The sequence below is a fragment of the Colossoma macropomum genome, unplaced genomic scaffold (genome assembly GCF_904425465.1).
Source record: "Colossoma macropomum unplaced genomic scaffold, Colossoma_macropomum, whole genome shotgun sequence".
NCBI lineage: Eukaryota > Metazoa > Chordata > Actinopteri > Characiformes > Serrasalmidae > Colossoma > Colossoma macropomum.
In genome coordinates, this window is record NW_023494810.1 from 22,706,183 (window position 1) to 22,720,230 (window position 14,048).

At 39.9% G+C, this 14,048-nt stretch overlaps 1 protein-coding gene across 2 annotated transcripts in view; it reads left to right on the top strand.

The window, feature by feature from the left end:
• Positions 1-6,323, top strand: part of srgap2 (SLIT-ROBO Rho GTPase activating protein 2) — a 137,437-nt gene extending 131,114 nt beyond the window's left edge. For both annotated transcript variants that reach the window (XM_036559763.1, XM_036559764.1), the window contains exon 23: positions 2,400-6,323. In XM_036559763.1, the coding sequence (XP_036415656.1) occupies positions 2,400-2,870 (471 nt within the window). In that variant the 3' untranslated portion in view covers positions 2,871-6,323. The remainder of the gene's footprint in view (positions 1-2,399) is intronic.
• The last annotated feature ends 7,725 nt before the right edge of the window (positions 6,324-14,048 follow it).

Genomic DNA, 14,048 nt, shown 5'->3' on the forward strand with positions numbered 1-14,048 from the left:
GTCCAGATTGTAGCTTTTTAAAGGAACCATATTAGACTTGCAGCCTTTTTTAATGACTGCCTCTCCTTCAGATATCAACACTGACCATCTGCCAGCATATTAAAAAAACACTTGTGGTTCATTAGTTTGTAATAATGCATTTAACATTATGAAAGGTTTCGAGAGCAGTAAGAGTAGCATTAAAAAGCAGAAAGAAAACTGTATGTCCTCTACAACTTGTACAAAACAGCAAAAAAAAAAGGGAGCTCATATCACACCCGTTCTGGAAGAGCTGAACTGACTGCCGGTATCTTTTAGGGTAGATTTTAAAGTTTTTTACTAGTTTTTAAGACTCTAAATGACTTTAAAGCACCTGCATATCTTACAGAAATACAGAAAATGTGGAGAGCTTTTCGTCATGATGCTTCTAAATTTCGGAACTCGGTTTCACCTTTTATTAGACAGTCAAACTTAGCACACTTTTAAGAAACATTTGAAAGCGTCTCTTTATTGTTTAATTAAAATTCTACCTCTCTTTTTGTATTATTTTTATTTTGTCATTTTTGATTACCTTTTTCCTTTATATTGCTGTTACCGAACAGTAACTATAATAGAATAAAATAAAACTTTATCTACTGTTAAACTTTATCACCTGTCTGTGAACCACTTTGAGCTACCTATTATTATTATTACTGTTATTATTATTATTATTATTATTAATAGCATTAATTGCAGTAATAACCTTACTCTGACCAGCTTTTTAACTCTACACTTATTTTAAAAGCATTGACTGACAAGAAGTCTCAACATTGCACCATCAGCATTTGTAGGAATGGAGTAAAGCCTATATTTGGTCATATCTTGCCAAGTTGCTTTGGTCAGTTGGGACCTTTACATGGACATTATTTTTAGTCTTTTTAAGTTCAGGAAGTCATATTTGTGGATGGATACATGAGGAGTTTCACAAAGCATTCTGGACCAAAGAAACTGGCAGAACCTTCTAGGTTTTCATACAGCAGTTAGACCACATGAAAACTTTGCAGAAGGTATAAAGCTTGGAATCTGGGTAGTATCTGCTAATGCTAGACTACTGTGGTAACATTTACCACAGACATTCACAGCATTTGTGAATTAGAATTAATTCAGGAGTCTGGATTAATGCAGAAAGTGGGGCTTGTGCTGGATTTAAAGTCTTATTTATCACTGAAGTCTAAAAATGGCTTAAAAAAGGCTAATCCTCTTACCCCCCACACCCTAGTCTGCATCCATCAACTGCAGCAAGGACTCTTTCATCTTAAATGATTAGAGTGAGGGGGCTTGTCCAGTCTTATCCAGTAGACGAGGCTCAAAACTTCAGCCAGGGCTTCACTGGTGTTCGCTTCAACAGAAGCTCAGGCAGCTATGATGTTTGGGTAATAAACTAGAAGTACAACTCAAATCCTCACTGCTCTTTTTTGAGTTTACACAAAAGACATAACAAACTGTCATTGCCAGTCACGATGGACTTGGCTTTCTCAGAGGTGGAAAATGTGCATGATTCTCATTGCACTAGACTTGTGGTCAGCTCTGCTAGCATATATAGTTCATTGCCATCTCCCCCTGTGCTATCTTCCTCTTGAGAAGTGCTGAGATGGACCCCAGCTCCATCCACTAAAGTGCCACATTTGAAGAGTAATTTCACGGCCGGTTGGAGGTGCAGGATTGATCCGGCTCGGAGTAGCAATTCATTTGGAGTGGCCTCCTGGTGGATGGAGCTTGGGGAGATGTCTGCTTACTAGAGCAGATATTTTATATGAGATCCTCTATGTAGACTCTTCAGACAGCAGGCTGCTGGAGCTAATGGACTCTAGGACTGGCTATAAAGGCTAGTGTATAGGGAGTCCCTCTGAAAACACACCACGTATATGATATTGCCTAAAGGTCACAAATAAAAGCTACAGTCTTGCTAAGGTCTTTTGAGGACTGGGAAGACAACAAAGGTTGGAATTTTAAAAGCGATAGTAGAAAGAAAATTAACGTTTTCACAAGTTTCTCTGTATGTAGTCAGTTCACCTTATGTAGACAATCAACAAAGATATGTTTGTTTCTGTAGTTTTGCAATCGACCTACAAAGCTAATAAGTAGCTTACAAAGAATTGACAAATTACTTGAAGCTACAAAGTTAATAAGTTGCTAACTATTATTACATAGCTTAAAAATAATCGAAGCTCCAGTCGTAGCTCCAGTATGAAATATCAGCCATCTTTAGGCACCAAATATGTATTGGCTGATTAATTACATTTGCATTAAAGAGAAAATTGTGTACATTTGTCTGTGAGGTCCTTATGTACTTAGGTAAGGATTCAGTACAGTCAACTCTCTCTCTCTCTCTCTCTCTCTCTCTCTCACTCACTCTCTCTCTCTCTCTCTCTCTCTCTCAGGACATCGAGGCAACCATGAGCACGGCTCTGAGTGAGCTGCAAGAGCTGGAGAGGCAAAGCAGTGTGAAGCATGCTCCCGATGTGGTGCTGGACACTCTGGAACAGCTGAAGAGCGGTGGCGCCTCTGAGCCGTCCAGCCCACTTCACTCACGCCTGCTGCGTGAGGCCGACTCGCCCCAGCACCCCCTGCAGCGAAGCTCCAGCTCGGCCAGCGACGTGCCCTCTACCTTCCGACCTGGGAAGAGCCCTGCATCCAAGAGCCCCCTACCCTCTGCCTCTGGGGCCCCGGGCCTCTCCTCCTCCACCTCAACCTTCCGAGACAGCCGGCCTCCAGCCACCAGGCCCAAACCTGTGGTCTTCCCCAAGAGCGGCTCAGCTGGCGGCAGCCCCGCCATGGGCTCCCCCACCACCACCATTCCTCCAACCCCTCCACCCCCTCCGCCTCCCACCGACAAATCCTGCCCTGCTTGAGCATCCACAAATGGGCTTTGCCAAAAAAGATCCTCCATTGGGTCATCAAACAGCCCATGTTTAATAACAATTCTAGAGTGCTCAATGGAGGGATTTATTACTGAGCTGTTTTTACTGGACTGATTCATTATGAACAGCATAAAACCTGACAGACTCACACTGATAATGGAGTGTTTGAGTGTGTGGGTGTGAGCGAGTGTTTGCGTGAATGCTTTGTGTGTGGTCTCCATACACACGCCGAAAGCCTGGAGTGATTTTTTTTTTTCAGCACTGTTGAAACCCAAGAATTGAATTCCGGCTGGGACCCCCTTTGTAATCTTGGTTTGATGGGACTGATGTGTTTTCTTTTTTTAATGGGGAGTGGAACAGATTGCTTTGGAGAAACAATAGCTGTGAATAACAACTCTCTTTCTCTCTCTACTCAAGGACATTCTCTCACAACTCTCTCTCTCTCCAGAGAGCTGGACTGTTTAAGTATGCCACGAGGGAAGTAGTGAACTTTAACCTGGGTCATTCCACTATGAAACCCCATAGGATTGCAGTGGAAAATGTAACTGATGTGTATTTATATGCAGCTTCTTGATGAAGTACTGACATTGTGTCCACGTTGTCATCAGTTTAAGGGATACTGACTTGTACCCTCTTCACATATTGTTCTGGGAAGTACTTGTGCTCTTAACCGTCTCTCAGTACTGTCAAAAACCCCCATTCTTCTCTATAGGAATGTCAGCATAGCTACCACTTTCTCTTGATCCGAAATATACATGTCGGTATACTTACTTAATACTGCTACGCAATATATTTTCTTGGTCACTACTCACCAGTTACAAAATATTAGTCTTGCTTGTTCACAACTAACCATTTATCAACCTTCACAACCACAGGGAGCTCCTGGTTTTTCATGTAGCTTGTGCTACCAGCAAAGAATCTTTCCTCTTTGTGTGATTCTGCCAGCTTCCACTCTGTACTGTACAGCAAACCCTGCAGAAAACGTAAGCAAATCACAGGTTAACTTGCGTGATGCACATAGTAAAGCTATGCTGGCCCTCATACCCTTCCATTCCTACAGCAAATTCAAGCACTTCGCAATAGCCTGTCAACTGTTTATATTCACCAACAATTACTTGTCGGTTTAAAAAAAAAAATCAGCAAAAAGAGGGTCTTTTTTGTATACGTGAAATAAGATTTAAGATCTGAATTACAACTGGAACAAAAAGAAATTGCTAAAGTGAGGAATGTCTTGTGAATTTGTCAAACCATTTGATTCATTGTTTTAAGACTGAAGCACAAAATGGTTATGCCTCCCTCTTTCTTATTTACAGTTCTTGTAGGCCCTTTTTTCGGCCTTGAGTGTGTATCATGGTAACTGTGTATCTGTAAGTATGTTTGTATGTATGTATAGTCTTAACAGCCTAATGCAGGCAAATAAGTCAAGCTTTATAAGTCAGATAGGGAAAATTTCAGTCTCCTCAGAGGATTTGACTTCACGAAGAGGGATGCATGCAAAACGCCAGCCGTTTTCCTCACTATATCTGTTGTTTTCTATGAATGGGACCAGCCAAAGGACCTGCAGGTGAGCAAGCTCAAGGGAAATCGGATGGAATTCAAGATTGTAATTATGGACCTTCTCAGAGTCGGTGCTGATTTAGAATCGTTTTTCACACAGTGAAAAAATTTTTTTTGTACAGGTAGCAACTTAGATCCTACCTCAGCATCTGTATTCTGGGAGATTACACTCACTGGCCACTTTATTAGAAACCACTACCTTGTGGGTGTACACCTGATAGACTTGTGCAGTGCCACTACCATGTCAGTGTCACTGCCGCATTAAGACTGGTCCATCAAATAATATCTGGTCAAGAGCTGTCCTCTGCTCTGAAAATGACCAATTATGAATGGAGTACTTCTCAAGACGGTCCACGTTTTTGCTCCCACCTAACTTGCAACAAATAGGGATAGAGCTTCTGGTGGTCCCTGAGATCTAGTTTGAGAGCCACTGTAGTAGAGAATGACTGACCAGTTTTGTATGATGAACTGGACCTATAGCGGTGGAGCTTTCAGTGGCCAGTGAGTGTAAATACAAGGTAGGTGTTCCTAGCAGTTCCCAGGCTCTTGATGAAGGCCTGAACATGTTCAGATTGGAGACTTTCAGAGGCAATAACCCATGACTGTTCTACTTCACCTGCAAGTTCTGCAGCAGAACCCCATTGTCTTCCACAGTGGGCTCACTCCCAGCTATCTAACCTGCTTTTCTCTTTCATCATGCCAGAGAATTGCCATGGAATGGACAGCTCTAGTTACTCCAGTATCTGACAATCGAAAGCATTCTGGTCTCTTCGACGTCCGTCTACAAGCTGAGCCTCCTTCTCATTCTGTACGGTCCGCTTATGCCTTCTAAGGGAATTAGGAGTGTATGCTATTTTCAGAGAGCCCTTAACTGTCTGTGATTTCAGAACACACAAGGATGAGCTGGTCAGAGAAAATTGCACGTCTGTGCTTTGATGTGGTAGACTAGAGCGAAAATAACCTGGGGTGTGTCTAGGTCAGGGGAAGAAAAACAAGAGCTGGCTCACTATTTTCACCAAGCAAACAAGGCCTGTCATTAAAAGCCTTAATGGCATGGATAATGGTGAACACTGGGAAACCCTTTATTGATATCCAACCTAAAAGACCAAGAAAGAACGAGCAGCTTACCGAAGCGTTTTTAAACGTCTGTTTGAGGAAAATAGTTTTCACGTTACTTTTCATGAAATCTACAATGTGTTGTGTTGCAATTCTCGAACGTCTTAACAGGTGGTTATTTTTTATTCCCGTGAGCTATGATCGGACGTTTTTGTGATGTTCCTAATACCTCATAAGGCAACTGGAAACTGAGTTGTGTTGGGGGAGATTTTATGTTTTTTTTAAAAAAAGGCATTAACATGCATAATGTGTCATTAACTCATGGAAAGTGCTTGGTGGTGTTCTGTTTTAAAGTGTGACGTCCTTACTATGCTGTTGGCCGAAGCCTCAGTTTACACTTAATCGTTTATTTTTCCTTCTGTCTGTAATTTTAAAATCAATCATTATTATGCACTTGAATTTGCATTGTATGTTTGTGAACAGACTGAGTGAGGATTTTTTTTTTTTTTTAAATCATAACTATTGTTAAATATGTATTTCCTGTCCATTTTAAAACAAAACAAGACTGTAAAATGAATTGTCTTGTCAGATATATTTATAGTTGTCCACTCGAGTATCTGTTATCAGAGGAACCTGTGTTCAGATGTACTTTGTATATACAATGGTGTACATTACAGAGGTACATTCTTTTTCTTTGTTTTTCCTCTTTTTTTGGGTACAAGATTGTACAGTAATAGCAATAGTAGTTTACTCTCAAATACACCTTATATAATTCCATGTGTAGTTCTTGTAGTAAACATTCTTTTTTTTAATAAACCGCTTGCTATACAAGTGCTTGGTTTCATTTTTGGAATGTGTGAATGTAAATGAATGTTACATAAAGCTTTACATGAACATTGAACGTTAAATATAAACACACACCCAGCACTAGTCTACTGACAGGCCAAATATGTATAGGCAGTTGCTTAAAATGTGCTTGGTATGATGTATTATATGAATAAATGAGGTATGTAATTTACATAGAACCAGGTACTATTAAAATAATGATGTAATTTCTGCATAATTTGCATTATAAAAATCGTTCTCTGTCAGCAGTGATCTTTTACAGAATGACCGTGCCTTCGGTCCCCAGGGCATGAGTGGTTACTCTATGATTTTTGGGGGGCATGAGAAACATCTTAACTCTGCCAGGAGTCAAATCACAACCCGACTGAAGACCTCTTGAGATATTCAAGAGATAATCCAGAGCAGCCAATGAGACCACCAGCAAAATAAAGTGATGGAAGTTCTTCTGGACAAATGTTGCTGGCAAAAATTGTCTGGAGATATCTGTGCAAACAGAAATTGCATCTTTTATTAAGTGTTTCCATATCAATGATTTATCTTTGCATGTTATTTAGCAAGAAAATTAGAGGTGAGAAATGTTTAACTAATTACTGTCCATACCTGAACTTTTACATTTTCAGTTTCAATTCATTTCCAAAAAAATATCTCCAAAACAGTAACTTTGCTAGACAAGACATTTCAAGTATTTTTGGAGTTAATAATAAAAAAAAGACCTGTTTTTTTTTCTTTTAAAAGATATGTTGTCTGCACTTGCCTATTGGCTATGCACACATCTTAGAAAAGTCAAACAATTTGCCTAAAAAAGTTTATCAATTATCACATTAAATTTGGCTTTTGGTCACATGGGACTACTGATGTCTTATTACTGTAAAAAAAAAATGTCTTCTCCATAGGAATGTCAGCACAGATATTTGCTCCTACCAATTTCTCTTGAACTGTGATATAAAAGTCAATATGCTTACTTATATTTGATTGTGAATAAAAGTATGAAAAATACATGGATAAAATACTCAAATGGGTACTGTTAGGTGATCATCCAAGCTATTACTAAACTAAATTTAATTACTTTAGACCTATCAGAACAAGTTCTTTGGCATTTTTTCCTTTTCATAGTAAATTTAAATGCTGGACATGAGTGGGTTGATAATGTCAGCGCATGACCACTAGATGGCGACAAAATTCAAAGGCAAAACTAGTGTCCAATAGCGATGCACGAGTTTTCTGAAGTCGACTTAGACTCTCGATTCCTGCCGCTGGTATCGATGGAGTCGAGTCTGGACTCCACTTAATTTTAACCGGACAGCGCCAGAGCTGATGATAAAGGGATGCAGCAGAGACCAAACCATCCAAAACATTTACCCAACTTTTGAGTGGCTATTATATTGCTGTTCTTTGAAAAAGAACCATTTTCAAATTCTTTTTCAATTTTTTGAAAAGGAACCAGTTGGTTGTTATCCTTTTCCAGCTTCTTATTCAACTTTTCTAGTCCACCTTAAGAGATACAGCAGTTACCTTAACGGTGCGCCACGCGGCTCAGCCAATCAGATTTTAGGACCGGAACTATCCGATTTAAAGAATGATTTAGGCAGCATTAACGTAAGAGCACATTATTCCATATCGTACTTCGGCACTTTTCGCGTTTCAGTAGATATTGCGGAAATACCCGAAGTCATATAGGACACAGTGATTGGTTGGACTCTGTAAAATCTGCCTAGCAACCAAACTGCATTTTGATTGGTCATATTTGGGCCAATACGTTAGCAACCAAACTGCATTCTGATTGGTCGTATTTGGGCCAATACTTTTGAACAAAAATAAAAAAAAAAAACGTCCTTGTGTCATCAGTTTGTGCCGTCAGTGTTCCAGTAACAACCACTTCCATAGAAGAAGTTGTCCCTGCAGTGTTTTCCTGCATCGAATAATAAACGTTTTTAAACGTAACTGCTTAAAATGACCATTAACTGATCATACTTTTAAAAAAAATGAATAGATATAAATAATGTGTACGATGAATGAGGCTACCACAGTAACAAAGAAGCCCAGTAAAGCCAGGCAGTGGTGTGAAGGAGTCTGCTGAGGGAACTTAGCTGACGTCATAAACTTAGATTAACAACTCAGTGTTAAACATGCTGTATTTAATGGTGCTAATTCACTGTTTAATATTTGTAAGAGTGTTAAATAGGATGTAAAAACGTGGTAAAATACACTTCAACTGGCCGTGAGTGTTCCTCACCCCATTCACGTTCACATCCCACTGTTTCCCCACCCACCATTTTCATGTAACGTTAGTGCTGGGGGATTTATTTATGTGTTTGCTTGTTTGTTTGTTTGCGCATAGAATCAACATTAAGGCATTACAAAGCATACGGTGACGATGATCAGTGGCTCGCTGGGGTCTTCAAAAAGCGGGGAAGTGGTTTTATATAAAAGGGAAAATTTGCAGTTTGAGGAGTGCTGAAGTGTGAGGAGTACTGAAGTGTGTTCATTCATTTGCATTAAAAACCTAATACTGCTCGTATTTGTTGATCGCTGCACCTGTTACCATGGTGACGAATGTGGGCGGGGCGTTCGGGCGGCCGTGACGTCACAATCGCGGCGGCTATAAAAAGTGAGCGCTGACTGTAAATTCTTCACTCACGTTTGTGTCGATCTGCGGTGCGGGCGTAAGAATGGACGCTGAACCCGAACCAAGAACGGTAAGTCAGAAACGAAACTTGGGGGAATCCAGGATTTGTACATTTATCCTATAAGTCATGTGTTGAAAAAATACTTCGACATTTCTAAATCAAACGCCCCATACAGAAATCTGATATATGGCCATATATACACACATATCAGACAAAAGTAGGCATATTTCCAAAATAGAGGTACATATATTTGTGTACATACATATAAATATCAAATAATGGACATATATGCATAATATATTGATCATACATATATTCCCGATGGTTAATTACATCCCAGTACAATCATAATTATTTTTTTTTCTTTTAAATATTAATTTCATTTAGTGTGTCAGGGAACAATATTTTCATTTATTTCATGTTTTAATGATTTTATTGCATAACTTACAATGTGCATGTATTCAAGTTTGGTAATGTAGCTATTATACTAACTTTCACTTCTTTAGGAAGGATGTGGAAGAAATAAAGCAGTAGCATAAACACCTTATTGTATTTATTATATTATATAAACCGTACTATATATCTTGAAGCATAGAAGGTGTAATATACGCTTTCCATATATGAATGTTTTCTATCATATATTGTGTTACACATACATGTATGTATATGTTGATATATATGTCCCATATTTGAAAATGGCCAGTTAAATTTGCATATACATCATGTCAAATATAAGTCCATATTCTCATATATTTTACCCATATATTTCCCTGTATCAGAGAGAGCGCAAAGTTGTTGAGGAGAGTGGAACGCTACCACCTCTCTCCGAACACCTTCAGGTATGTGGATGTACTTTATGCTTCTATTAAAATTATTTTATAAATATATGTATATATATGGGTCATTCTCCATTTTGAGTGGTCACAAAGGTTGCAGGGCTTAAAAAGATGCTTAAAATATGATTTTGGTGTTATGTGCTTTAACGGCTGATTAATTAAAATTTTGTCAATGTATATGTATATGAATACATGTGGTGAATTCTCTTATATTCATCTGGTAACACTTTTTTTTGGCTATATTCTGTTTAGGCTCCTGATGCGGCTGTACAGTCTTCCAGCTTTCTGCCTCCAAAGACCCCGGAAAAGACCCTTGACGCTCTGTTCAGTGCTCGGCTTTTGGGAAATGAAACTCCGGAGCCTGAGCATGAACAGGTGTCCTCAGAGGATGAGGAGAAAACTATGTGTGGGGATCCTAATGACTTCAAGATCCTCGCATTCTTCAAGAAGACAGCTGAGGAGCTGGTCAGATGGCTGGAGTCTGCATTTTGTGTTCGAGTCCCCATGTTTGCCCTTTATGAGCATCTGGTGGCTCATTTGATGGAGGAAGTGGAGATTCTGGCCTGGATAAAAGTTACCTTAGAGGCACCTGATGGGCAGCTCTTCCCTGACGAGATCGATGCCATCTCTTATATTGTCAGTGAAGTGTATGAAGATCTTTTGAAAAAGATTTGGGTACTGGAAATAACTTGTGTCAACCAGGGGACCATCTGTTACATCACTGAAACCGCCCTGAACGCATTTGTTGACTACACCTTGGCCTGCTGTAAAGCAGCAAGAATGTCCCCACACACTGACGCCCTTGAGGAAAGATCACAGGGGGAGCCTGAGGTGCAAGAGGTCTGCAGCACCGTCCTCAGTCAATCCATCAGAGTTCCATCAGAGTTCGAGGAACAGATCCGAGAACTTGGTGGATCTCCTGATGCGACTGATGTGAGTGATGACGAGTGCTCTGAGATCCTCACCGTCTTCCAAACCTACAGGTACAGCCTCATGAAAAGACCCATCAGGAATCTAATGAAAGGTACAGAATCTCCTCTGGAAGCTTGGCCTGATTCGTCGAGCTCCATCCCTGCTGTTCAGGTAAACAGACTGAATTTTGTACTGATTCTGTATTTCCTCTTAAAGTAATGCTCAGTCTCGTATGTTGTTTTACTGACTTAATGCAGTGTGTCTTCTAGGTAACTGAAACCTCTGAGGACTCTGAGGTGGAGAATAATGAAGACCTGGAGGTTCCTGCCTGCCCTGATGGTGAGTCACTCAGTTCCTCTTGAGATTTCATGATGGTCTTTGTCCAAAGTCTCCCAGTGCTCTGAACTGATGTTCTCCTCATTCTCTCTCTGTCTGTAGGTACCACAGATTCCACCACAACCAGAACAAAGAAGAAGTGGAAGAAGCTTCGTACTCGTATCTCCAGCTTCCTGAGACGAGTCTTCTGCTTCGGATGCCTCCCATTTCGGCGCGTGGTACCACTCTGAAACTCCTGAGTCTCCGTCCTCTTTTCATTTTCACCAATTAAAAAGCATAAACCGCATTAACTTTGTGCCCTAAAGTATTTTTGAATGTGTCGTGTTCTGAAAATAAACCCCAGAGTCAGTGCTGAGGTGAAGCCTAGTCTCACATCCCCGTCCAGATTTCACTTCCAAAGGATCCTTGGGCAGAGTTAGAAAGGTAACACATTTAGATTATTATACAAGCCAGAACAGTTAACTGTAAAACTTACTTATTTTAATTCAGTTGTTTGCTAGCACTGTTGCGTTTATGTATGAATATATTTAAGTTCATAAAAAGTTAGGCACATACAGATCTACCTATACCTTTTTAAGGTTCCTCCCAGAGTTGTTGATTGATGGCGCTGATATGAGTGATTCATAAAATAACACTGTGACCAGAAATGAAAAGAAGTAACCTCAGGACAGAACTATGTGATTAGATTCCACATCGGTTCTACCTCATAAGCGACATAAGCAGCTGCTTATGCCCCTGTGGCAACCTGGGGGCCCCCTAACAACTTCTGTGTTACTGCTTTACTTTTATGTTGTCTAAAATACTTGAGTGAGGGGGAAAAAAATAATGTCTCAAAACCAAAAGTACCCATCATAAATAGACTGTGATTAATCCAAGTTTAGAGACTCGGACTGATATTAATCCAGGTTTAGAGACTTGGACTGTGATTAATCTAGGTTTAGGTACTCAGATTGGACAAAACAAAGGATTTAAATATTCTTCATTTTCTTGTTGATGTATGTTCAAATTTTCACGTAAAGTGGTGTGATGATTTTTTGAAAAAACTGCAGCGTGAAGTTTGAGTTTTACATTGCGTTTACATCACGGCTTCTTCTGTGAGTTTATTTGCCGGTTGCAGAGCAGAAATCTGATTACTGTCTGACTCATGTAGACCTGGCGTTTCCCCATTATTTGATTACCCAAGTGCATGTAAACGCATTGATCAGATTACTGACAAAATCTGATTTTCTGCAGTTATCGTATTATTACATGCATGTAAACGCACACTTTATGAAGCAGGGCATGTCAAATGGATGACATTTCTGTTCACTAACAGCATATTTTAGCCATAATTTTTAAAAATATATAGATGTCAGCCTCAATCCCAAAACACAGTCTGTACTGTTTCACATGGTGGTTACATCATATAAATAAAGAGGATAGTAGAGCGCGAGATCATGACTGCTCAAGTTCTCCTCACAGCTTGCTGCTCTCTGTGAGAGTAAAATATTTTAATTCATGACTGAATATTAAAAAAATGTATGTCTAAATGATACACAGCACCGTCTTAAAAGAGAATGTTCATTTTTTAAAGCGGTTCCTGATTTACTGTCACGTTACAGTGGTAAAATCCCCGCTCTAGCTAACACTTTATATTAGCTAAATGCTAACTAGCGAAAATGAGCCATTTATCAGTGATGTATTGAGCTGAGAGACGGGACAGCTCTTGAGAGAACACACACAGAGAAAGAAAAATATTCATCTGTGCTTCTTCCACAAAAACTGGTTGAAGGCACAAGCTTGATTTCTTGCTTTTATTTTTCAGAGCACCCAAAGAGAGAGGAGATCCCATCGTGAAGTGATCCAGTCTTCTGGGGTTTACTCACAGTTTGAGTGTGTGACTGTTTTTACATGGCTGAAAAATCTTTTATGAAGCATTTTATCTTGTTGTTCAATAAATCTGACTAAAGAAAGTAATGTAGAGTGGTATTCGGGAGAAAATGTACACAGGACAAAACGTATCGGGTTCTGAACATTTTTATTTAACACAGGGTGAGATAGAAAACCCTATTCATTCTGGCCATGGAGAAATGGAGTTTAGACCCGGAGTTCCTAATACGGGCATAAGAACATGGCGCCGACTACAAAATGACAACACGACTACAGTGGTTTATACGACTGCAGCACCACTTAAGGTGGAAAAGAAAAAGAATCTGGCAAATAAGGATATGTTGACCAGATTTCTAAAGTGAAGGCCAGGGACATTTGCAGTTCAGCGGTCAATATATCATTAAAATATCCAATGTTTTTATGTATGTATAAAAAAGGGGGACAGTTCCGGTGCCATGTATTTTGACCATTAACGTTACTCTGAGCCGCATGTATGGAAATGAATGAGTTGGAAAGACGTTTGATATTGTGGACTCACGTGTCACAAGCTTTGAGCTTTACACTGAGGTATTTTCTAGAACTGGGAGAGCAAGTAGTACAAGTGGTCAGCAGATGGCAGCAGCCAGCTCCCTCTGTTGGCCAAAACAAGTACAACGTGAAATGTCTGCCTGTCTGTTCTACTGCTGCCAAGCCTTTCTTAGGACTTTCTGATGGACATTTCCGTGGACAGCTCCAGCTGGGGACAGGCCACCAAAAACAGAGACATCTAGTCACCTTGGTTTCTAACCACTGTTTATTGCACCCCCACTACGGAGCCCTACTGTATAAGTAATAATAATGTGTGGTCACGACTTAGTGAAGCATGGAAACGTGATAAATAAGTTCCGGCCACGACTTACTAAGGCGTGGGAACGAGATAATAGCTTTGACCACAGCAAGGCATGATCTTGTTCCCATGCCCTACCTAATGCGTGGCTACAACTTATCTAATTCCCACACCTTACTAAGTCATGGCCACGCATTATTTTTATTTATACGGTATGCCACCAGCAGGGCTCCGTACAACCCAAATCATAAAGACAATGAAGAGTTGCAGTACAGACCGAATCGAAAACGCTTTTTGAGTAGAT